The sequence below is a fragment of the Ambystoma mexicanum genome, chromosome 8 (assembly GCF_040938575.1).
Source record: "Ambystoma mexicanum isolate Mex_15411 chromosome 8, UKY_AmexF1_1, whole genome shotgun sequence".
Lineage (NCBI taxonomy): Eukaryota > Metazoa > Chordata > Amphibia > Caudata > Ambystomatidae > Ambystoma > Ambystoma mexicanum.
Genome location: NC_090929.1, coordinates 1,157,923,653 through 1,157,949,313, shown reverse-complemented (window position 1 = coordinate 1,157,949,313; position 25,661 = coordinate 1,157,923,653). Strand labels below are relative to the sequence as shown.

At 44.6% G+C, this 25,661-nt stretch overlaps 1 protein-coding gene across 2 annotated transcripts in view; it reads left to right on the top strand.

The window, feature by feature from the left end:
• Positions 1-276: 276 nt before the first annotated feature.
• BICC1 (BicC family RNA binding protein 1) overlaps positions 277-25,661 on the top strand; it is a 1,115,336-nt gene continuing 1,089,951 nt past the window's right edge. For both annotated transcript variants that reach the window (XM_069611226.1, XM_069611225.1), the window contains exon 1: positions 277-941. In XM_069611226.1, the coding sequence (XP_069467327.1) occupies positions 731-941 (211 nt within the window). In that variant the 5' untranslated portion in view covers positions 277-730. The remainder of the gene's footprint in view (positions 942-25,661) is intronic.

Sequence of the window (25,661 nt, the reverse complement as noted above, 5' to 3'; positions counted from 1 at the left end):
GTCAGTTACCAGTTCTCCCTCAATCAAGGGTGGAAAGGGTCGGCCATGTGGGAAGCGGGGTGATGTACGCCCGGCCGAAGGTGAGAGGGTGAGAGCAGGTCTTCCAAGGGTCTCGTGTCCCGAGCCCGCTGCTCGCAGCGGTTTGCGGGCTACGGGCCGTCCAATCACAGCGCCGGTCTGAGGTTCGGCGAGCGGGCGGGGAGGGGGCGTTGGAGACCGGCAGACAGAGGCAGGACCAGGGGAGGAGAGTGCGCGGGGGAGAGGAGGGATGCGCGCTTCTTGGATACAGAGAGGGGGGAAGCCGGCGAGTGTTAGAGGCAGCAGAGGGCTGGGGCGAGAGTTGGAGATGCACAGGCATTGACGCGAGTGCTGCAGTTTGGCAAGAGAGCCGTGCACAGCCAGAGAGAAGGGGGGGGGGGGCAGTTTGGCAGGGGTGCCACACAGCGGCGCGAGGGGGGTGCCGGGTCCTTTTGATAGGGGCAGGAATATCTCGAACTAACACCGGCGGGACGCTGCAGATTGGCAGGGGTGAGTGTCAGAACAGTCCCCGAGGAAGAACTCAAGTGTGACAGCAGTGTCATGCAGAGGCACTGAGGTGGGGCGACTGGGGCGCTGAGCAGGGGCCGGCGTGACATGCAGAGCCTCTGAGGGAGAGTTGCCGTGTGAGGGAGCGCGACAGAGGAGCACAGAGCCAGGTGAGCTGGCCAGCGGAGGGACCCGAGGCTCGGCCATGGCGGCTCAGTGCGACCCCTTCTGCGGGGCCGGTGGGTACCTCCTGCAGCAGCAGCAGTCGGACCCGGGCTCCAACAGCGAGCGCAGCGCCGACTCCCCGCTGCCCTGCTCCGAGGATGACCTGAGCGGCCCGCACAGCCCGCCCGACCCCGAGTGGAGCGAGGAGCGCTTCCGAGTGGACCGAAAGAAACTGGAGGCCATGCTGCAAGGTAAGACTGCGAATGCACGGAAACTTTCCCCGCCGGGGAGGGTGACTCACAGCACAGCCCGTCTGTCTGCAGGAAGAGTGTGTGTGTGTGTGGGACCCCGCTGCCGCCCATGCAGTCCCGTTACATTCCCCATCCCGGAGCAGCAGATGTTTGCTGTTAGTGTGTGCAGAGCCTCGCCGCCTGCAGTGACAGCCGCTCTGCGTGCACTTGGGTGCCAAGTCTCTGTGGTGGAATACGCCGTGCCGTGCCACTTCAAGACACCAAAACAAGGAGATCATTGGTCACAAGTAACACGCACGCCGGACGGGGGAACCAAGCATTAGCCCAGTGAGCTGGGTTTTTAGCCCCTCGATTGTATCAGTGGAACTGCTTGAATGCGTGATTATTCACCCTCTTCTGATTGTTCACCGTAATCACGCGAACTTCAAACTGATTCTTATTGGGCGGGTGCTACATTAACCACGCCATTTGTGAATATTCAAATGCCACCTTCTTGAAACTGTTCAAGTTGCCTTTTGGAGGAGAGGGGCCACCATTGATTGGCTTGTACTACGTTGGCTGCCAAGCCAGTTGGAAAACTATTTAGATTTCTGTTGAGGTAAAATGACTATAAGGTGGTTTTATACAAGTTTGCGATCTAAAAAATCTGTTTCACTTGAAGTGCCAATCATTGTACTAATGTTAACTTCCTACAGCCAAACATATATTCTTTAAATAAATACACTCTTTTCTTTACTGGCTGTCTGTAAAACAGTAAGATCACCCGATTTGGGGCACCCATTCTAACATAGCCCACTCAAGTGGATAACTGCTAGTCCACTGTCGTTTTATTCATGGGCTTGCAGCCCTTGGTTTATAAAGGAGAGATCCAGAACTTCAAGACCCAAAATGCAATGCTAAACACAAGGACGACCCAGGAATGGACGAACATCTTCCGAATGGGATGGAATGGTATGGTTCACATGTCTGAACTCCCAGAGCAGTCTCTCATCTCAGCCCTGCAGTCTTTCTTATCTAGTCTCAGAGTGAGACTGTCACTTGAGAGTGTTGGCTCTCCTCAGGTAGTTCAGAAGCAGAGGCCCCACCACGAGGCAGGGGTGCCAACGAGTTTGTAAGGCCAAGCCAGAGCCGAGCTCTGGGCTTGGTTTGGCTTTAAGAGCCAGGTGTGTGCTGCCAAAAGGTGCATACCTTGCTGTCTGCCTCCCCACCCTGAAACTCAACCCCACCCCCTCATCATGCCTCTTCAACCTCCACAACAACACCCCAAACCTGGCATCCTCCTCCTCCCTGCTACCACAACACAAACCCATACTTCATGTCCTGCCTCCCTCCCCGCATAACAGGAAACCTATTCATGCATCCCAATTCTTGGAGATGCTGCACAGTAAAATGAAATGATTTGTTCTGGATCACACGCTTTCTGTAAAATGGGATTTTATCCCAGTTTGCTCTTCAGACTTTAGAGACTGACCACATCTCTTCTCATCTCTAGCTGGTACACATGTGTTAATGTGTGGTCTCAGGGGCAAAAACAATGCTCTGTTTCAAAAACATCACTTAAAAGTACGCAGATCACAATATAAACCTACCTGACCGATATATTAAACCTTTATGTTAAGCAAAAAGAGTGATCATAGCTTTATTTTCACCCTCCTGAATGTAACTGTACACATACTAAAATGCAAAGTAATGTCGGCATAAAGAATCTCCTATTGTTCCACTGTACATCAAAGACTTGGACCCACAACAACAAAACTGTGGGAAAATATTAGCTACTTGTCCTTGTTTTACATAGACTTCGAGCTGGTTATTGTGTGTAGCCTCTAGAAGGCTTAAACCCTGGGGAGCTGTCCTTCGTCTTCCAACAGACAGCACAAGTGGGAGAAACAGGCAGCACCCACATGGCCCGGATTGTGGGAGATTGAGGGCAAAAACAAAAGGGCCACGTGGTGGGTGCAAAGCCTCATGTCTAGGCAGAGATCCCCCTGACCATGACCACTGTGACCTCCCGTCATCTCGTTCATGAACTGTGTAGTACGTGGAGGCCTCATGGCCACAGTCCATGTCCTAGGGGTTAGTAAAATGCGTTGTCCTGGCAGGCTCCTCGCAAAGGAGACCCTCTTGCACCATCAGCGTATCAATTGCTTGAAGAGAAGCATGGCTCCCAAGTGACCGAGCAATGGGCAAGTTAAGGGATACTTCAGCCTGTGATGTGCACATTATAAATGATCACCATTGGTATTCTTTTTGGCGCAAACACTGAAGTTTAATTCACCCCATCCAACAGGGGCTTTTGTGTACTGCACTTTTTAACTTCTGCGTGATTGCAATTGTGGAAGCCAAAGGAAATCGGAACTGAATTAGTGATTTACCACGGTTGCGATAGATGGCTCAAGTGTGTAAGCCAGGTTTGCTGGTCGTGCAGTTTGCAGTTTTGCAGGTTTTAGACCGGACACTTCATCACTGCACTATATCACCTGATGAATAACAACAAACAACTAAAGGTACAATGGCCCATTTCGATACTACAAGTTCCAGGGAACACATTTGTATTGGTTCTTAGAGTTTGAAACATGCACACCTTTTTAAAGTTTTCAAAAACAGTATTAGAAGAAAATATTCTCTCTTGGTTTTGGGGGTGTGTGTTGATTTTATGAAAGGCAAATGTCATTCGTCCTATGCAGTTTGGGTGGTTATGCAAAGCCAATTTAATGAAATGTGCATATTTCACCTTGATATGCTAAAGTCTGGCAATGTCGCACCCCCTTGCGTTTGTAGATGAGTGCCTCCACTTTAATTATTTTCAGGACTTGACCCCTGATTACCACCTCTACTCACACCCAACACTGGGACCTATTGTTTGTTTGTTCACTTTTTATGCGCACTAGACCTATAGGTAACAGGGCGCAGCAATAAGAAAATGCAAGAATTACATGGTTACACAATATACAAAATATACAATTATAAGGCATATGTAGTTACAACAATATACAATGTACAAATATACAGGTTGCAACGTGTTACACTGACTACGGCAGTATAGCAGCATGTTACACTGAGTATAGCACTGAGTGTCAAAAATAGATTGGATTGCGCATGAACTTGCGAGCAGTGAGGCTGAGTTAGATGAGCATATTGGGTGAGTAGGAATAGGTGGATCCCGCTGCGGAGACAGCCTAAAGGGTGGGAAATTACAGGTCAGTAGAGATAAGGTGTTTAATAGCCTTTTTTCTGAAGTGTAGGTAAGGTTGGTCAGCTCTCAGGTCATGGGGCAGTAGGTTCCATAATTAAGCAGCCTTCATTGGGTAGCTATACCCACCAATAGTAGTAAGCCTGTATCTTGGTATAACCAGGCAGTTAGCATTGCCAGCTCTAGTAGGTCTGAGAGAGGTTCTTCTATGAAGTTTATCTATAAGGTAACTAGGGGGCGCGTTATTTAGAGCTTTATGGGTCAGTGATAGTGTCTTAGCTGTATTTTATTGCCTGTAGGCAGCCATTTATGTTGGCGTCTAAAGGAGGAAATATGAGTTTTTTTGTTTATGCCAAGTGCTGCTCTCAAGGCGTTATTTTGTAATGTTTGAAGCCTCCGGATGGTAATTTGATTAGCACCACTATAAAGGGCATTACAATAGTCAATTCTAGAGAGTATTAAGGCTCTGGCCAAGATCAGGCAGCTGTCGTGGAGAGGAATGGCTTGCAAGCTTTGATCAGCCTGTAAGTGTAGGCCGTGGTGGAGGCCAGGGATTGTAACTGTTTGCCAAAGGACAGTGTAGAAACCAAGGGTTTTTACTTCCTTGGAGACTTTGATGGTATTCCCATTGATATTGAATGAGGAAAATTCCTGGCCTAGTTTTTTGATGTTGGCCTGTGTGCCCATAATTATCAACTCAGTCTTATCATCGTTCAAGCATAGGCCATGAGAGGCCATCCATGCCTGGATGATAAGATATACCCTGTTCACCAACTCTGTGTCCTTACTATGATCCTCAGAAAGCAGAAGGAGAATCTGTGTATCATCTGATTGTGGTGATTGTCGGTGATTTAACAGTGAAGTGTAGGCAGGGCCAGCTGCAGATGCGTGGGGGGACCTATTGCAAAACATTTGGGGGCACATTTGCCTGCAGCTGGGGGCACACGTCTGAGGCAGCTGTGTAGTGCATAGATTATAATCGAGATATTTACTAATAGATACTCGGATTAGCTTATTTTTTTTAAAATCATTGATGGTGCTTAAAATGAGCCGCACCTTGATATTAATCTCAAGCATATTCAATAGCCCACACCAAAGAGCTGAAAGCAGGGTGACGCATGTCTCCGATATGTCATCCTCTCTGAGGAATTACACCTTTAGCTGTCAAGAACACCTTTTAAAGTGACACAGCCTTTCGTTTGTGAAGACTGATGATTCTCCAGGGAGTATGCGCACACTACCAGCACAACCTTGCAACTTTGTTCTGTAGCAAAATACAAGTTCACGCAAGGAGGAAGGGGGTATCACAGGACAGGTTAATTGGCGCCTGCACAGCAAAAAAAAAGGCAGCCAGTGGGGCACTGAAACCCTAAATGACCACCTAACAAAGCTATTAAGCTTTCATGGTCAGTCACAGTTGTCCTCTGAGGGTTTGGTAGGCCAATTCAATTGGAAAAGCTTGAAAGGCCCCGAAGCAGAGCTTGAGTATGGGCAGCAGGTTTCTAAGTAGAAATTCTCCAGGTCTGTGCAGCGCAAGACACCCTCTCCAATCAAAAGGATTTTGTGGAGGGTTGGGCACTCTCCTTGCCAGCGACCCAGTGGCTGTTGTTATTGGCTTGGAAATAGAGTGCTGGGTAAGCGCCTGAGCGAAGACCGTGCTGAGTGGCCAGAGTCACTGCATACTAGGTTTCCAGAAGAGTCTTTTACACTTCCTTTCATGGCAGGCCACATTTGTCCCCATTGGAACTGTTACAGGCGTTCTCGCAACTTAAGGAAGGGCATCTTAGCCTTACCCTTAAGTGCTAAGGCCGAGTAGTTCATCCTGAATGTCCATAAGGAATCATTGCTGACTCCGCCCATGCAACACTTTCATGAGCAATGATGAGATGGAAAGAAACGCAGGTGCTGTGCCCCTCAGTGTAAGCTGGGATAGGACAATTGCCTGATCCTGTACGATGTCTCATTAACAGTGTAGCACCTCTGCAAACTCGTGTTTTGCTCCTTTAAACATACAGTCGACCTGCTGAAAAGTCCTGGTGCTGCCCCCTTAAAGGAACTATTTAAAGCTCCTGCTGAAGAACCGCTACTGGCCTTTAATGACTCACAAATCCTGCTGAAAAGAAATAGTGCTGCCCAATTAAAAATATAGCCCTATTGAAAAAAGCTGGTACTTTCCCACTGAAGGGATGCAAGGCCTGAAATGTGCAGCTACTGCCTCATTAAAGGTATTTCCGACCCACTGATTACTATCAATAGTTACAAGTCCCGCCATGGAAGTGTGCGTTTTGTAAGCTTGAGAATGTGAACCAATGAACTGCTTGGTCGTAGGACACTCACCAGCACTCTTTATGCCAGCGTGGAATAAAGAAACATGAAATAGCATTTCTGAAATAGTGCCATTTTTGTTGGCGCATCTTCGAGGAGCCCTTCTCCTGAAGCTTTGTCCATACACAGTGCACTTGCGTGTTTGCCTGAGGAAAACACAGCGAGGGCAGCGTTCATGACTTATGGGAAATCTTGCTTTGAATTATTGCTTTTTATGTTTGCTTTATGGACAGTGCTTTTGAGGAATCCTATTGGACTGTTAGATTGCCATGCACACATTGCCGTTTTGTGTTTTAGACGCTGCTGATAACTTCCACCTTGTGTGACACTTTTTTAGTTCGACCCCTTTTGTGTATTCATGAACTTGATGAGGATTTTCTTCATCTGTGTTGATGTGCTTTTGCTGTACTATTATTAGCGGGAGAGTCAGTGCTGGCAGTGACTGTTACGGTTGTGGTGGATTCTGTGAAGCATAGTTCCATTCGTCGCTAGTCCACGGCCTTGTTTTGGAGATATTTGGGTACCAGTCTCTCAGATTCCTCTTTCTTGTGGTGTCCCACTCCCACTACTCACTTATCTTACTATAATCAACACATGTGGTGGGTGCAAGGCTTCAAATTGATCTTAACCATCAGCAAAGAGGTGATAATGAAAGTCAAAGGATGAGAGAAGTCTTCCTATGGCAGAGGCACAGAGGGTGTAGAGCAGAGGTCCAAGGACCGATCCTTGGGGGACGGGCTGCAGGGGTGAGGGTCAGAGGTTTGCAAGTTCCAACAGATTTTAAAGGACCAAACTTACTGGTGTGAAGAGATCCTGGCAAGAGCAGATTTGCGAAAAACTGAAGATCCTAGAAAGTGAGAAGGAGATGGGGGCGGTTGACCGCGTCGAAGGCGACAGAAAGGTCCAAAAGGATAAGTATAGCGTAGAGTTTGGACTGGTGAGCATTAGAAAGGAAGTTGGAGACCTTCATGAGTGCAGTCTCATTGGAGTGCTTTTATTTTACAAAGGATGCCAGATTGAAGTTGATCTCTAAGGCCATTATCCTCAAGGTACTTGGTGATCTGGGTGAAGACCACCCGCCCAAAGACTTTAGAATAATGGGGAAGCAGAGAAACTAGGCGATGGCTTGCTTGGATGTTCGGATCAAGAGAGGGCTTCTTCAAGAGGGGTTTGACAGTTGCAGATTTAGAGGCAGAGAATAGTCCTGCAAAGAGGGAGCAAGATTAAAGCACTCAGAGAGAAAAGGGCAAGTGATTGACACTAAGTCGTTTACCACTTGGGGAATAAAAGTGTCGATGGGAGCACGAGATGGGTTGGCACTGCAATTAATGGTCCTTATTCAATAGGAGAGGTAGGGGGAGAGATGGGAAGGTAGAGAGTTAGGCAGGCTGTGAGAATGTCACACATTTTCGAGATTTTAGAATAAGTAGTTGGCAAAGTTATCGGCAGAAAGGTAGGTGATGGATGTTGGCTTGGGAGGTGTGAACAAATATTGGAGGGTAGATGAGTTTGCAGAGATGATTGCAAAGGGAGGCATTAGGTTTGAGAGGTAGAAGGACTAGGAGCTGCCTCTGTTTCTACAGTTTAGGTTCTTAATCAGTTTCTCCAAAACCTCACTTATTGTTGACATAACAAGACTGCCATTTATTCTCCGCTCCCCTTCTCAATATCTGCTAATCAACATTGAGAAGGGTTAAGTGCCCAAAGTTGCACATTTTCTGCTTTCATCATCATTGCAGAAGCATTGGTCTACCCTAAAATAATCCTATTTGATTTCCCCTGTCCGCTATTTCAATAAATCGTACACTTGCATTAAGTATTATTAACATGATAAATAAGATTTTGTTGTATTTTGGATGATCTTGGTTCAGTCACAGAGATCTGCTGAGCCATATATTACAATTCAACAGCTAAATGGTAGCGATAAACAAATCTATTGGTTCCTAAATTAAGTTTGGCAGCATAGTGATATATATTACATGATGTACAGTTTGTTAGTTTATACATAATGTATAGTACATTCATTAAAAAAGAGAGGGCCCTTAATGTGTTAACACAAAAAAGATTATTCTTTCATCTTGACATATTCAGATCCCTCTGTTTTGAAACATCCACTTCTGTATATTTGGCTGTGGCCAATAGCCACCACCCCTCTGGTTTCTGAATTAACTAATGTTGTACTTGGTTTGTGTGTGTTTTTTCTTTACAATTTTTGTTTTATTTATTATTTGTTAAAGTGCTCAGAAGCCTAAGAGGCATTGGCATCATATGCCCACGCATTCATGCTATCTGGCAGATACTGCCATCTTATGCCTCAATACTATCATGACTTGACATACTTTGCTATGCTACTCCCATCATATGGCACATATTGCTGTCATATATGTGGTATTGCTGTCTGATGCTCAACTACTCCTCCCATTACCCAGTTATTGGCAACTTGATTCAGACTCCACTCCAACCATAGTCTCTGACATCAGGTATAAGGTACGTGCAACACATATATTTTGCTATTATCCATCTTTCTACTCCCATCCAGTTAGCATCGGGTGGATATCTTCACATACCCCCTAATCGGATATCTAGGGCCCCTTCTGGTATACACTGCTACCACTTTCATTTTCCAACCTGGAAAGGTAGTCGAGCACATCATAAACAGATTGCATTAAGGGCAAACGGTAAGGCATGGTAGATACCACTATGAGTAGCGTTCACCGGTTCTGTTGGGCACACTTGAGGCATGGCCGGAACAGCACAGCCAGATATATTATGCCTGGACAGCACAACCAGTTTAAATTCTATTAGGCCCCTTTAATCACAGCAAGGCCCTTAGGCCCATTAATCTCAGAAAGCCGAGTTTTAATTAGGCACATACAACAATGCAAGTTTTATTCCATTATGGCCAGAACGCTTGCACTGCATGATTCCATTTTGCCCAGTTAGCAGATAATAGCCCAAATCCATTGCGGCCAGTTAGCGTGTAGTTGTAAGATATTGGGCCTCATTACGACTCAGGCGGTAAGGGGTTTACGGCGGCGTAAACAGCGCCGACCCTTACCGCCTGATTCCGAGGTCCCTTAGCGCCATGGAGTTTTTAACACCTGCTTTTAGCAGGTGTTAAAATCCATGGCGCTAAGGGACCTTGATGTTAATTACGCCACCGTAATTTACGGTGGCGTAATTAACGCCTTCCCCACTCCCATTATGCCCTATGGGGCAAAAATGGGAATGGGGAAGGGTAAATGGGGATTGGGGACTTACCGCCCCGCCAACCTCGGAATGGGGCGGTAAATCCGCCAACCACCATGGCGTAAACGTAGTTAACGCCATGGTGGTAAAGGTACGACCCAGGCGGTAACTTACCGCCTGGGTCGTAATGAGGCCCATTGTATTATGCTGAGTTAGGGCAGAATGTAATCGGACAGTGTTCCCCAATCACCTATCATTACAAGACTATTAATACGCAGTAAGACATGCCTTATTTCCTGTATCAATATACAGTAGGCCCAGCTACCACACTGGCTAGTTTACACTTTGTTGAGGCACCACAATATGGTCAGTGTTCCTTAGACCCATTTTGTATAGTATTTGTCATAGACATTTGTAGTTTCAGCCAACATGTGATGCACCGTTTGCCGCAACATGAGATCTTCAACAGATATGTTTATTTTTCCTCATTACGTATAGGCCTAAAGACAAAATAACTGCACCTCTCCATGGTGGAGTGCTAGAGGCAATTTGCATCACCCATGTAAAGGTTTTAGACATGTCCAACATGCTGCGTTATTTCTGTTCTCACTCTTACACCCCAATTGTGCACCCAGTGTGTAGTGTCATGCCATAGAGAGTTTTAACTTGGATACATCTGAATGCGGTTCATGAGCGCATCATTGGTAGTGCAGAGGTTTGAACACTCCACTTGAAAACGCGCTCATCTACAGGAGCGGAGTTTGAACCTTTATATGAGTGCTTCTTATTTCATTGTGAACTGTTATCCGGACACAAACTTGTCCCTTTCCCCTAGCTGTTGGCAAGTGAGGATTCCCTTTTTGGGGAAAGAAATGGTGTGTTGCGTACATGTGGTGTCCTGGCATTAATGCCAGCGGGCGAGTGACTTTTCGATTTGTCTAGTAGATTGCACTTTGGTATGATCAGATGTACTAAAGTGTAATTTTAAATGTTGAACAAGACACCCACAACTATTTCCTTTTAATAATTATACTATCATTGAAATGTGGACTACTGTCTGTAGCACAGTTAAGGAAGAGCAAACCACTACACTGTGACAGACAGACTGACGGACGGACGGACGGTTTATTGCTTACTTAATTTTGAAATTTTTATCGTGCAAGTTATTTATATTGAAAATAAAATAAAGAGCACGTTGGTATATTTTGTTTACTGTAATTAACTTGTGTATTCCAGAACTACAGGCCCTATAATGCATTTGGCTAAAGAGTGAAATCCCAGACTGTTGTAATACTTCTGGGGTGACATTAGTAACAGCTAGTCATACCCAGGCTTCAGCAAAATACCTCTGTTTGCGTACTCTCCTTTGGGGGCGGAACCAAGCCTGATTTGCATACGGTCCTTCCACTTTCTGTAATGGCTTGGCAGGCACAGGACGATGGTCTGGGCTGCTGCAGAGAGCAATTGACAGAGGTTGAAGATTGATTGTAAACATTTCAGCCATCACATTTTGTTTTGCCTTGTCACCCCGAGTGAGACGGGTATGCCCATACATGGGCCCCATGCCTGCTTGGCCTAGAGACCCAAGCTACTCCTCACTCCTGATGCCCAATAAGGCCGAAACATGTCTCAGGAAAACTGTGGTCTTGTGCAGAAGGGATGTGACTTAGCAGTTTCGGGCTGGACTGCCCCTTTGGGGTTGGCCCAAGCCTGATATACATGTGGCCTTTTGTCTTTCTTCAATGGCTTGACAGGTGAAGAACGATGGTCTGGGGGGTTGCCCAGAGCAATTGCCAGACGATTATGTAATGAGTCACGTGGAGTCTTCACAAAAACCCTACCTAAAGTCTCCTCCCAGGTGGCCAGGGAAAGGCAGATACTTCCCGATCCTAACCCGAGGGGCGCTATTAGCAGGGAGGATCACCTGGGAGGAGAAGGGCCCCAGGAGAATAGGATGACTTTGTGGGAGGAGACGTGGTATTTGTCCTCCTCAAGAAAGGGCGTATCGTTGATACTGGAATACGAAATGGCTTGCTCTCAGAGAGCTTTTATTTTCTCAAATTGACAGTTGGAATATAGGTGAAGATAATTACCAGCAGTCATAAACCCTAGTAAGGTGTCTTACCTGGGAGTAAGAAGCCCTCTTTCGAAGTCACTGACCCTCATAGGCAGGAAAGCCTCCAAGAATCGCAGGGATATAATCAAGAGGAGTCTTTAAATGTTACCAATTTCGACCATGCAAAAACCCATGCTCCTGTAAAGCCAAATACTCCATTGAATCCTTGTAATACTCCTTTAGGACATTGATATAGGGAGAGAAATGAAATTGGTGATGATAATTTCATTAAGAAATCTGAGTTTTATATTGTGGACTGTAAGTCTGACAATTCCTAAAGTACTGGGTTGAAGAAGAGGATTGCAGAGGCACAAGACTGCAGGTTGAAGCCCATTAGAAATAATGACCCACACCCGAGGTGAAATGGCGCACATAAAAAGCCCCCTCAGGTGCAGGCCCTGAGAAAAAGCATTAGCAGAAGGTGGAATAGTTGTGCTAAATCCACTTGTCAACATAAGCGGAAGTCAGTTGTGAGCCGAGACGCTAGGACCACAGTGGTGCGTAAATTGAATGCCGGTCCTGAGAGGGTCTTTTATGCTCAAGACCATAACTGCAGTGATGACTTTCCCTCGGAGGATCGCAGCTGCACAGGTTGCTCACCGGAAAGCGCACCATTGAATAGTTTCCCCATTGCCAGACAAGCAACAGAGGCACGCGTGCGCTGGAAAGTTGGGGGAGCCAGGAGAGCCCTGCTGGTGACAGACGTGGGCCATCGGAAACTGTGAAGGAGAGGCTGCTGGACGGCAAGGGAAAACAGAAACAGATTACCTGGAGGCAGTGAGGCTTACGGATGCGCACGCCAGACCCGGTGAGTTCACTGTTAGATTGTGACCCCAAGACGTGGAAACCTTTCGAATACCGCACTAATGTAAAGCAGGTCAATTCTTCTGTTTCCAACCAAGCTGATTTTAAAAAGATGCAGATGGCAGAATAATAACCTGATTATCATACCAGAATAGTGTGATTATAACATTGTAGGGAATAAGAGCCAGCAACAAGAGAGGGCAATATCCCTAGAAGAAAAGACAAACCATCATTGCCAAATAGAAACATATCCAGGCAATTAATAAAGAGCCAGCATTGCCTAAGCCAAACGAAGGCAGTTGAGAATGTCAGTGTTGATAAAAACTATTGCCCATATAAATAGGAGGTCCTAAGAGGAAATGGCTTAAACCCACATTGCCAAAGAAGTGTGAAAGTGAAACAGAATCCTTGTTAGCAGTTGGTTAATGTGAAAGGGGAGAAACGAGAGTGGCAGGGAGGCTGCCCTTCTGAAATAAGATATTCAGAGTATGTGACAATCACACACAACAAACAGAAACAGTGTGGTTCTTGTTTCCCTTGAAGAGTTTCCTATACTGGATGTTGTGGAGAAAAAGACATTGCTAACCTGTTTGAGCTTAACATTTATCACAGAAGTACTCCCAAGCAATAGTTTTTACTGGCCTGTTGTAGTATGGTGATCTGTTCTGGCAGGAGAGTACACCAGATCAGAGAACTTTGTCTTAGGTGGCTTGGCCGGTGAGTGGACCAGGTGGAAGCCATTGAAGTACTGTGGTCTGGTTAAAAATCTTGAAGAGGTTGAAGAATCACTAAAGTGTTTTTGTGGATTAATGCAGAAGGAATCATACTAAAATGTCACCTTTACGACTGTGCCCCGCAGTCACTGCAACTTTGGGGGCGCACAAAATACTGACTCCCATTACTGTGCCCAAGCAGAGCAGAGGTTGCAGGTGTGTCCCCCCCCCCCTCCTTGGGCGCAGTAATGCTAATCGGGAATTGCGGGGGTGTCCCCCGCTTACCATTGTGGTAAGCCGTGGGACAAGAAAGTAACAACATTTTTTAAAAAGCACCCTGCTGCGTCTGCTCTGACTCACGTTACTGGGAGCAACTGACACAGCATGGATATCAGGGTGTATGTGGCGCACACAGAAGTGTGCTGCCATAAAGGTAAGTGGGGTGGGGTGGTTGGGAAGGGAAATGCGGGCTGAGGGGTGCGGGAGGCCCGAGGGATGCTGGCAAAGTGATCTATATGATCACTGCAGTGCGCCCTAATTGGCATTGACATTTTCGTCGGCGCAGTTACGGGCGGCACAGTGATGACATTCGTGCAGAATCACCCTGACAAATTAATATCAATATGAACTGCTGCAGATGTATGTAAGTCATTGTTGATGAAAAGAAGTTTTCTCGAGATCTTTGTTGAACACTTATAAACTGTTGGTTGAATACAAGTTGGAACTTTGTTAGCAAGTTGGAACAAAAAGAGAACTGAAGTGGAACTTTTGTTATGAGCCAGGATTTCCTTATCCTTTTGGAACCGTTGAACAAAATCCTGCTTGAATCTGGGGAAGTGATTTGACCCAGATTATAAGGAGAAATGGTTATCATGATGTAAATTAAACAGTTACATTTGTTGCTGTTGAACTGCCATATATTACCTTGTTAAGTAAGTTGATGTATGTATAAGGGTGAGGGACAGAATCCTTTTGTATTCTTTAGTTTATTTTAGGCAGGGAAATCCTTGTCCGTGCAGGGCTAGTGAGGCTTTTATCCAACCTTTTTGAATTAATAAAATGGCATATTTTGAAAAACATTCACAAAGTTGTCTGCCTCACATTTCTGACACCTCACAATTAAGATTGATTCTAAACCTTCCAGCCATCACATTTCTGTTTTACGTACTCCCCTGACCACTGTGAAATAGTGATTTTGGCTGATCACTTCCTGAAAAGAAATATTTGTTGAGTTCACCAAAGATGGCTGAACTGAGGAAATATTTTATATTGTAGAGGGCACACTCCATATTCTCTCACATTTCTTCAGACGTGATTGGGAAGTACCTTTTTAGACAACAGGGTACCCCTTTCACTAAATCTCAATCATCCCCAGAAATCCTCCTGCGGATCCCAAATGCACTTCTATTCGGTGTAAACCCTTTAGTACAATTTGTACATTAATGAAACATAACTCGACAATCTTTCTTGATCAATTTGTTATTTTTATTCCATCATACAATACACTTAAGCTAATACAATTCACATTATCATAATTAAAAAATATTCTCACTAATGATCTTTTCTGAAATGCAAAGGATGATCTTTCGGGCTGGCAAGCAATCATTTTTGCTGAATCCACTGATTTTCATCGTACCCACCCTCCCCCACAGCAACTGGTCCACTATTTAAACATCCTTGTGTTAATAATTAAGAATAGGCCTCCGGTGTAATATGGGAGGGGGCTGAATTAAGCAATAGAACCCAAAGAGGAGTGTCATTACTGGTGTGGTAATGTCCTGAAGTGTCAGAAGCCAGAGCGAAGCGAGGCCTTTAACGTAAGCCTTGGGGCATTACCAGACTGGTAATGTCCCCCTGTCCTCTGGTTCTTGCTATAAGTACCCCGCCATGTTGTACGCGGGTACTAATAGTATATTATTCTCGAGTTGAGAAACGACATGTAAAACGTTCCTTTACTCAAGAAAAGATGACCACCATGGATCGGGGAGAATGGAACTACTCGTAGTCCCTTCTCCCTTTCCATTGCAGCCATTCATGAGGCAGAGATGCGCCGGAAACGCTACTGTTCACAAAGGCAAGCGAGGGACAATGCAGCACAAAGTAAGTGGGGAGGGCTTAAGGGGGCTTAAACATGAGGAAGAGTAGGGTGGGGAGAAGGGGGTTAAGGAGATGCAGGGGGCAAGGGTAGTGCACATACCCGATTCCCGGCGAGGAAAGATGGCGACCTCCAGCTCTGAGGAGGCTTGGAGTGGGGTCTTTCCCTGTGTGGTAAAGCCCCCGTTCTGAGCCTCATAATTGGCTGGGAGGCTCTCACACCCTCCTCGCCAGCCACTAATGTGGATTAACACTTAGGAGGGCACTGAAGAGCAGGTGGAAGGAGTAAAGACAGAAATAAAATAAAGATATTGGCGGTTTCACTCTAAATAATCCAGTAAAAATGACCTTTTGTATTTATTGCAAAACGCCTAAATATGTACATTGCTATCAGTGTGGCTGGGCATTACATGCCCCATAATGCATTTGTCAGAGAAATGATAGCTTAAACTGCTGTAGTACTTGCATGGTGAGATTTGCTGTAGCTAGCCTTGCCTGGGCTCTGCAAGGTATTTTGGGTACATGAACTTAACTGACCACTGGAATGAGGGCCAGTAGGGAGCTCATTTTCGGCCATTTCCTGTGGCCTTGCTGACAGCATCCCGCCTTCAAAAATAACATGGGCGAAATAAACAGATTACTGTTGAATGTACAAATGACACAATCGCCAACTGTAAATGATCCAGAATGCCGTTTATGTCTGGATCGTTTTGTAAAACGGTTTAACTGTCCTTCGAGCGCGTCTGAAGGAGCCAAAACCAATGCAGCCTGACCCTGTCCTTTTAAGAACCGGTTGATAGTAAGACCCGGCCTGCTCTTAAATCTGTGTGACCTCTTCTAGAAGCTGCTAAGAAGTCGTGAGGATTTAACTCGATTACTTATGTAGCCTTACCAGAAAACGCTCTAGTAGTTCATGGTGAATAACGTGCATGGAATGTGTTGAAATTGAATTTTGTCTGCTGGAGGTAAGTTAATCTTTAATAGGTTAAATCCTTTTGCTAGCAGAAAACCCTCTCCCTCCCCCAACTCATGTATGCATCATTCTAAATGTTCATTCGCCAGTCTCGACGGGGAACAGTGCGGGAGGCTTGGCTAACTTTAGCTTTTCAATGTGTTAATTTCACTTTTTAAAAAAAAGTCACTCGTGCGCCTCCTCCACTCCAAATATTGTCTTGCCCATGCTTTCATGTTAAGCAGCGTTTTGACATGGCTTTACTTTGAGTAAATAGCCTGCATCGTTTGTTTAGAATAAAACTTGCTTCATCCTTCCTATGTATCGGAAAAAGAAAAGATAAAGGGAAGGAATACATGCGTTTTCAGTTCATTCTAATATGAAAGCACCTTTTTAAAATTGGGGCAGTTTTACATCAGTATTGAGAAAATATCCCCATTGTTTATACACACACTGTTTTTATAATTTATATATTCACTGAAAAAGCTTTATTAAAGGGACGTCATGGTTAAATTGCACTAATACAAACCTATGAAATTCAATGAAAAAATATTGTTAAAGGGACCTTATGGTTACAAGTAAAACGGAAAAATCTCTGAAATTCAACAGCTATGATAAGCTAAGCAACCATAACTCGTGCCACCACCGTGCACTGCTAAGACGAACACCCAGGACATCAAAAATGACATCAGAGATGTCATTGATGACATCATATCTGGGCCACTTGTTTTTGTACACTGACATGTCTAGGCAGGTGGTTTTGTTCACTGACTGTCAGAATATTAAAATACAAGAGCTGCTAAATATCTAGACGTTAACCTTGTCCTATGTTCTTAAAGTACTTTCCTTAGGGTTTGGTCCATTTCAAACCTATCCCAATTTCATAAAACATCACGTCGTTCTCTAGGCCAATCTGATGCCCGTCCGTGGACCGAACAGGGAAGTGAGTCCGTGGACCGAACCCAGATATCACTAATTTTTTTTTAATCTACTTTTAGACTGTTTAAAAAAAAAATGACTGGATGGATTTACACCACATTTACCTTTCCGTACAAAGCTGCTGCTCCTTCTGCAAATTTGGTGAAAATCCATCCAGCGGATTGGGCTGTAGAGATGAGAAGTTTTTTTCAATTGCATCTAAGCGAAAAACCACAAATTGTGAGATCCCCTTATAACTTTGCTCCCCCCTTAATGAAATCTAACCATACTTCGTAGGATCAATCTTACGGGGCCATATACTTTATTTGCAAAGTTCAGTGAGGATTCCTTTAGGAGGGGAGAAGCTATAAGCCGCCCAAAAAGTGCTCTTCCTCTGGGTTGAGCACCTTAACCATAACTACAGGGCCGCTTCCACAAGCCCTGTAATATTAGCATATGCCCCAGCATGAGTCCCAGTAGCTGAGTAACTTTTCATTGAATAGTTTAGTGTCCTTGTGTATTCTTGTCGATTTTCCATATACCTCCCATTTTATTGTGAGGCCGACAATTTGTGTGTGTGTGTGTGTCTTCGGGGGATAGATGCACCGCAGCAGTGATTCCCCTTTCACTTCATATAGTAGTCGCGACTTTTTGTTTGTTTAGGACTGGTATCTGCAATCTTTTGCTCTCCAGGTGTGTTGGACTATGACTTCCAGAAGCTAGTATAGTCCAAGGTGAGGGATCATGGCAGCTGTGGGCCAAAACATCTGGAGGGCCGCACGTTACAGACTCTTGCCCTAGGATATTCTAGGCCCTATCTTCTTCCACTTTCCCTCCTGACATCAGAGAAAAGAGTAGCGTGGTGTCCCTCTCTTTAGTTCACTTTGCTCCTTTTGTAAAGCAGAGGTTTTTTGCTCTCGCTCTGCTCCTTTATAGACAACAATTCAGGAAAATCTTGAGAATTGTAATATACCTTCTTTCCAAAAGTCGCAAATAATTACAAGGCCACCCCACGCCTAAGAAGTGGAGCTACTGCTGAAAACTAAGAGGGTGTTGCAATCCCATAATTTGGGCGTGCAGCAGAGACCCAATGGTTGGCCTCTGGAAGAACACAACCGCGCACCACACAATGGAGGACTGTGAAAAGCACTGGACCATTTAAACAGATCATAAAAAGGATTATGCCTCGGAATAAATCCATCTGGAAGTGACCTTTGACCTACCAAAAGTAAACAAGTGAAGCCGTTGAACCAGAAATAATGAAAGTGCCCGTCCGTGAGAACGATCAGTTTAATCAAATTTGGATCAACTGCTGATTATTTATGGATTGCCTGTAAACCAACTTAATTAAAAACAAAAAAATGTGTCCTTCTGATCTCCCATGAACATCGGGTCTTGCCTCTTTTTGATCCCAGACTGGGGGAAGGTTGGGTTGGGTGTGGTGCGGGGGTGGGGCGTTCTCAGATTTCCATAAATATGTAAGCTAACAACGCACAGCGCGCGCTAGGGTCTTTTGAAACGTGTGTGTATGTGGGACAGGAGACATCAGAGTGGAGATAAGCGGTTGGCATAGCCAAATTAGTAATGTGTGGCCAGTGGTAGAAATGTACCTAAAAAATAAGTGGAGCTGTGGTCTCGGCAGGAGAGTGGGTAGGTGGAAGCATAGTGCAAATGTGACAAGGTGTTGCGGCAGGGGCATTGCAGTAGACAAAGTGACTAGTAACTAAGGCTCCAATTATAAATTCACATTTGCACAGGGACATGAATGGAAAAATCCTCTTTGTAGAATGGTGAATATTGGCATAAAAAGTAGAGGAATGGTAAACCGAGAAAAATAAAAGTAGTGGAACACCACTCCAGACCGTTCCTGCTCACTTCGATCACTGTGTGTGGCCCATTCTTCTGTACGTCCTTCTCCACTTTTCATGTGTTAACGTGCATGTCTGGTGGTCTTTCTCCTTCCTCCAATCCCATCTTTTAACCACTCCAAACAATGCCAATAATGACATCGATTTAGCTGCTAATATACTACAATAAAAATAAGGCATTTGATTGACTACGGACTAGGTTACACATCTTTCAGTCCCTCCCATTGTGTGATAGAAGCAGTAGTCGTCCGCACAACGAAATGCGTGTGGCTGCTTCTCTTGACTGTCATTCCTCATCTTTCTCAGCAGAGGCAAAGGTCAAGCGCATCAGTGTTAGACATTCAAAAGGGGCTGTGGGTTAGTCGCTAAACTGCAGACCTTGGATGGAACCTGGATTCTAATCCCTGCTTTGGTACTTTGCCAAAAAGTGTGAATCTGGAATAATCCATGTATCTCCTCCTTTCGCACTTTGTAAATGTGCAATGTAAGCAATGTAAACACCAACTGTGTGGTATGCCATGGTGCAATGCACCGTTGAATGTTTGCAATGCATGGCCTCCTCCTCCTGGCTTGTGACATCTGCTCTCCACTAAACCCTTCTCACTGCACTGCTCCTTGTCCAGCGCCTCATGCTTCAGAAGCTTGCGATACAACAAATGTTCTGTAAACCGCTGTTCTCCTCCATAGGCCTCGGTTTGCTCCTCTATATAAAGTATCTAAAAACATAGAACCAAGGCAGCCATCTTTCTTATTTGGAGTGCTGCTGTTCTTGTCTTCATTTGAGCTACGTTATCAAGTGCTCTACCTTTTTATAAGAGTATGATGGGCTTAATGTCATCAGTGGTAACGGCTGAGAGTTGCCGTGTCTGGAATGGATGCACATAGGGTTGGGGAGAATGCCATTGAAAGCGCTTCAGTTATTATATGATGCACCTAAACATGACTTCCAAACATGTTTGCTCTTGGATCCGGCATTCTATTGATGCTACCTGTCATTGTAGAGGTTTTGTGCCAATTTTCTCATCCCTTAAATCGGTTAACCATCACTACAGTACATGCATGCATATACGCTGCAAGATTTGTATATAATAACCCAGAACTGGTCAGTAAAGCTTGAAGAAAACTTAGTTTTAGACGGAATACAGAAGTGCCTCACTTCTATGTGCCAGGGAGACTACTTTGCATTGACATTTGTAATATCAGCGGACCTGCGACAAACCCTTTCCCCGATATGAGACCATGGGCCTCATTACGACCTTGCCGGTCCGGAAGCAAGGGTGCCGGTAAGCTTACTGACACCGTTGTCTCCGGTCTGGCATATTTCGGTCTGCCTACCGGAGCCACCATGCACAACAGGTCTGACCCTGCTGGGCACAGATGCCACAGTATGCAGACCGGTCACAGAAGCACTGGCACTGTTGGCAACAATGCAATGCTTCCATGTGCCCACTCCCATGGAAATGGGCATTTTACCGGCGCCTGACTTTCTAGGCCACCGGGGTTGTAATTTCCCAGTTCCACCGGGAAGTCGGGCGCTGGTACCGCCGGACCCTTAATGAGGCCCCATGTTTCTCTGCCAAGATCCTCATTCAGATATATTTCCTCTTTCTTGGCCTAAAAGCAATCTCATTTTATGTCCAGCAGAATTTTCAGATTTCTGTCATGCATTTCTTTTATTCTGTATTTTAGTGGTGACCGTATGCTATGGGAGCTTTGGTTTGAAATGTTACTGTATTCATTTGATGTAACCCGGAACTACAATAATGCCTTCGACAGAGAAATGAAAGCCCATACTTCAGTACTTGTCCGGTGAAGTTATCAGCAACTAGTTACAATCTCCAGCTCCTGCGAAATATGTGTCTGTAAGCACTCAAATGACCATAGTGAAATACAGTTTTGCCCTGATAGCCTCCCCGCAAGAAATGACAGGTGGAGGCATTCACTCTTCACTGTTGGTTGGACTGGGAAAATCTATATGGCTTCAGAAACCAGAGCCATGATACTACCCATCCACTGTATATATCCCATAACAACATTGGACGTGGCGGAGGGATTGAACTTGGGACATTTATGAATTGGTCAAAGGATGGCATTTTTGGAACTCAACCAGTTCCCATTGGCTAACTGTGCATCAGGCTTTAAATCTCTACTGGTGGGTACTGCTTTGTTGATGACATGGCTTTATGCAGGCAGACTCCACCTCCCTCTTGCTAGGGTCATCACTGCCTCCACCCAACCTGCAAATGCAAAGGGACATTCAAGGCTTTTTTGGAGACTTCTGAGGCTGAAGATCTACATTGTACCCACCGCTATAAGCAAATACAGGTGAAACAATACAGGGAAGGGTACAGATAAGCAGTGTCTAGTCTAATCTTGAAGGTGATTGTGGATACATTAGAAAATTGAAAGAGTTAAGTGAACCACAAAATACTCGCCATCTGCTGGAAAAGCCTGTGTGGGAAATGGTGTAGGTTCCCCCGCCCCCCAATAGTGTTAAACTAAACATGCAATTGTTTGGACGTATAGAAGGGACTGAAGTGGGAAACCTTTGCTTTTCATTTTCAACCGTTTTCCCTCTGCCCAGGATGTTCTGCGTGAGCATGTGAGCCAGGTTTTCTGTACCTACTGGCGAGTGTGTTTATTCACTGTGACATCAAGTTACCCATCCTACCCGCATTAAGCAAATGGACAAAACGGGGATAGCTAAAAATGATAACACATGCTGTAAATGGACATTCATCTTTATACTCTTTGAGAAAAGATTCCGCAGCCAATGGTCTTTGGCAGAAACAAACCTGAAATGCAAGGTACCTTCATGCCTGGTCAGCAGTGACTTTTACAGAGAGCAATGGTGTTCAACAGCTGCCTCTTCCCACAGCAAACAGGTGTGGGATGTTTTAACCCACTCTGCTCTGCCCTGCGGCATTACTGTGTGTTGGTGGCACCATAATCGTCAAAATGGCCACGAAAACCCCATGCACGTCAAAACCCATGGAAATTGCGCTTTGAAACATGAAAAGATGGCTGCCAGATCTACTTTGCCTGTTGTCAGTGGTGAAATGGAGACCTCACTGCTGAAACATGTTACTGGGCTGCCCACCAAGTAAAAATGAACACTGCAGGAAAGGCAGTGTTTTATTGAAAGAAACCCAGAAATTGCTCTTAAATCCATTTTTGTTGGTTGCTGAAAATACAAAATACCGGACCAAAACACCACAACACATCCAATATCTTTGCTGGGTGTTACCTGCCACTTCATTTAAGGAATCATTATGAACACACAATGTCAGGAAAAGCAGAAACTATCATCAACATATCCACAGTGAAAAGTGTGCATGCCTGTGAAAATCGGTCAAAATATGGGCGCAGTACCGGCGGCCGCCTGTATGACAGCTATCATTAGTTGCATTAGAAGCTTAAACTTGTGCAATGGAAATCAAATGTCTATAAATTAAGTGACCTGTTATCAAAAGTAATATAGGTTGTAACTTTTTAGTCTCCATGGTTTACAGACTGGAATCTGCAAATCCTTTCAGCCAAGGAAGGTTCATTGTCTCCCCCTCCCCTCTTAATCAACACCTGAATGTGAGTTCCTGGTCCAGAGAGCAGAAGGGAGGTGCCTTGCCCAGTGGGGGAGTTGCTTTGTAGTTTTGGCTTGCATCAGGCTTACTTTAAAAGTCACTTTGTGAATTTCTTTTGGTTGAAAATAAACTTGCAATTTTACAACAGGCAACTAGAACTGTAATTGTAGTGTCAAAGTGGCCTCTCCCAGAAGGAAGGGGGCAGATTGCTTCAGACCTGCCAGAGAGCCAAGGAGGCGGGGACAGATGACCATTTGTGGATTCACAAAGCACAGAAAGCATATTTCTAAAAAGACTGATAAAGAACTGTGCAAATCTGTAAAAATTATAGAATTAGTAGCAGTGTTAGTGTGATTTCATTTTTTGTGTGCACATTTTAAGAGGTGCCAGAAATCTGTGTGATGTTCAGGGAAGGCACAGCGAAAATTCTGGTTTTGTAGCAATTGTATTTATGTCAGAAGCGTCAAACATCATACGATTATGACCAGATACCATGTGCACATATGTACAAAATTGTGGACAAATCGGATGTTGTGTCCTGGACAAAAAGTGCGAAAATTTGTCAAATCCACACCCAAGATATCACAGAAACGAGGCTTGGAAGAGGGTGTGCTCCACAACATATGTGATCTATGTATGTTATTGGTATAAAGATTGTACACATGTAAAGATGTATTATATCAAAAATAGATTTTATGTGCAAAAGGCAAATGGGAGGATGTTTTGCCTCATAAACTACATCATCATGGTGACACACTGTTTTCTCCTCCAATCAAGATAGAGAGCAGACTTTAGCCAATAGACTACCTAAGGGGTGCGCCTAGGATAATTCAGCATACCCACCCCTTTATCAAACACATAAATAGAGACAGCTGAGGACCTAGAAAAGGAAACTGATCCACCCATCATCCCGAATTTGGCGAAGCACTCTGAAGGAGATTCATTCATACTCCTTGTTCCAGACTCCTGGAACTTTGCAAGCAGAAAGGCTCAGAACATAGCTGAACCACTTTTAGCTGGGCCCAACTTCCAGAAGCCATCCCTCAACTTAAAGGGGAAACCAAAGAGCAGCCAGGCTGGGCTGTAACTGCTTGCCTGTCCAAGAATTATCTTCATAACCAGAAGGGCAGATTAAAACCCGTCTGGTGCCGTGCTGTGCAGACCGGAGAGCCATTGCAGATCCAGCCCAGTCGTGCTGTGCAGTGTAGACCAGACCTTGCTGTCCAGTCCTGCCGTGCGGTATCCAGAGCGCCTTGCTGATCGTTGAACCAGACCAGTCCGGTGTGCCCAGCAGACTGTCCCAGAAAGTATCCCTGACCAGAACCAGAATCCTTGACAGTTTCATTCAAAACATTGGTAGTGAGTATCCATAGTGTAGGATTGTCACTAGCCTAAGTACTGTCCATAGTCATCCCTATCCAAATCAAATCTATCTCATATCCAGAACTATATTGTTAGAAATCCTTTTTGTCTTGCCTGAACTCTCTCTTATCCTGTAGTCCTTCTGTAATAATACTGTTAAAATCATCTTTGCGCTGATATATTTCATCTGAAGAAGGCAAGCGTCTTGGCGGGCAAAAACCTGATCGGAGATGTCCGGGTCTGGTGGTTGTGCTGTTGTGTAGTTTGTTTCTTCATAGTCCATCCCTAGTGTGCAGAAACCTTGTTTGTCCTTTTAAAAGCGCATCCTTGTTTTACATTTTGCCTCTATCTGAAAAAAACAACCTCCACGAAAACGCCCATAACGTCTTCATATTTTATGCTAGAAACGAAATGTAATTTTTCGTTTGGATAAAATCCATAACGTGTAAAATAGCTTTTCATTGCACCCACCTCAAAATTAAGTTTTCAACTTGCTTATTACTCTCAAATCATTGCTAGTGTGTGTCTGCAACCAGATAAAGCGGCTCCCATTAGTATTTCAACAATTTCAGTGAATTAAAACCATTTTCAGTGTTTTACCCATTCATTCAAAGCCAACTTTAAAACCATATTTGACAAGTTTGCCAATCAATTCTGTTTTTCTCAGGTGTTTGCTGGGGGGAAATTGAGATTGATATATTTGCGTGAATTCTGCATTCCTGAAACCTGTTCTCTCTTTCTATTTCTTCATATTGCATATTGGGGGGATTGAAGAGTGTGCAGGGGGAAATAGTAATCACATTGCCATGTGATTGAACACACACTAAAGTATGATTTTTGTGCTGCATTATTTTTCCCATCATTACTCCTTCTGATTAAAGAGATTGTTTAGTGTGACATCACCCCATTGGTGATCATTATAGACTCATTAAAATAGTGTGATATATATTGTGAAATCCATAAATAAATATTATTACTTTGCAAATCAGCCTGCTTCCTGGTTCAGTGTGACGCGGGGATTCAAAGAGAGGGGCATGATATAAGTGGTACATCATTCAGAATAAAAGAATTTATAGACACAAATAAATAATTAAGGGTTTCAGTTGTGCATCCCACGCTAGACATTGACTTAGGTGAAGTGCCGGATTAAAATCACTTACACAGGCCAGCGTGGAGGCACTATGGAGTGAATTAAGAAAAGGAAGACAGTGCTGGGGAACTGCATGTGGAGCAACACTTTCCAGGGCAGCCATACCATTAGAGAGCAGGTGGCAGGTTAAAGATCGAAATGAAATGAAGTGATTGATCAGTATCCAAGGACATACTGTATCTCGCTAAATGCCTGAATTTGTCACATTCCGAGTGACAATATGATGCAGGCCTATATGTCCAACAGTGCATTGGGTGGAGCTACGACCGACCATGCTCGTATATTAGTTGTGTGGAGGGATTTGCAACAGGTATGTAGTTTATTTAAACTTAATTGATGACAAAAATAGTTTTTCGCTGAACCAGTTAATTGACCACACAATAAAAAGTTCAATGAGCTTTATTTTAGGAAATGATATATACATAATTAGAGGAATGTTCATCACCCGATAGTTAGGA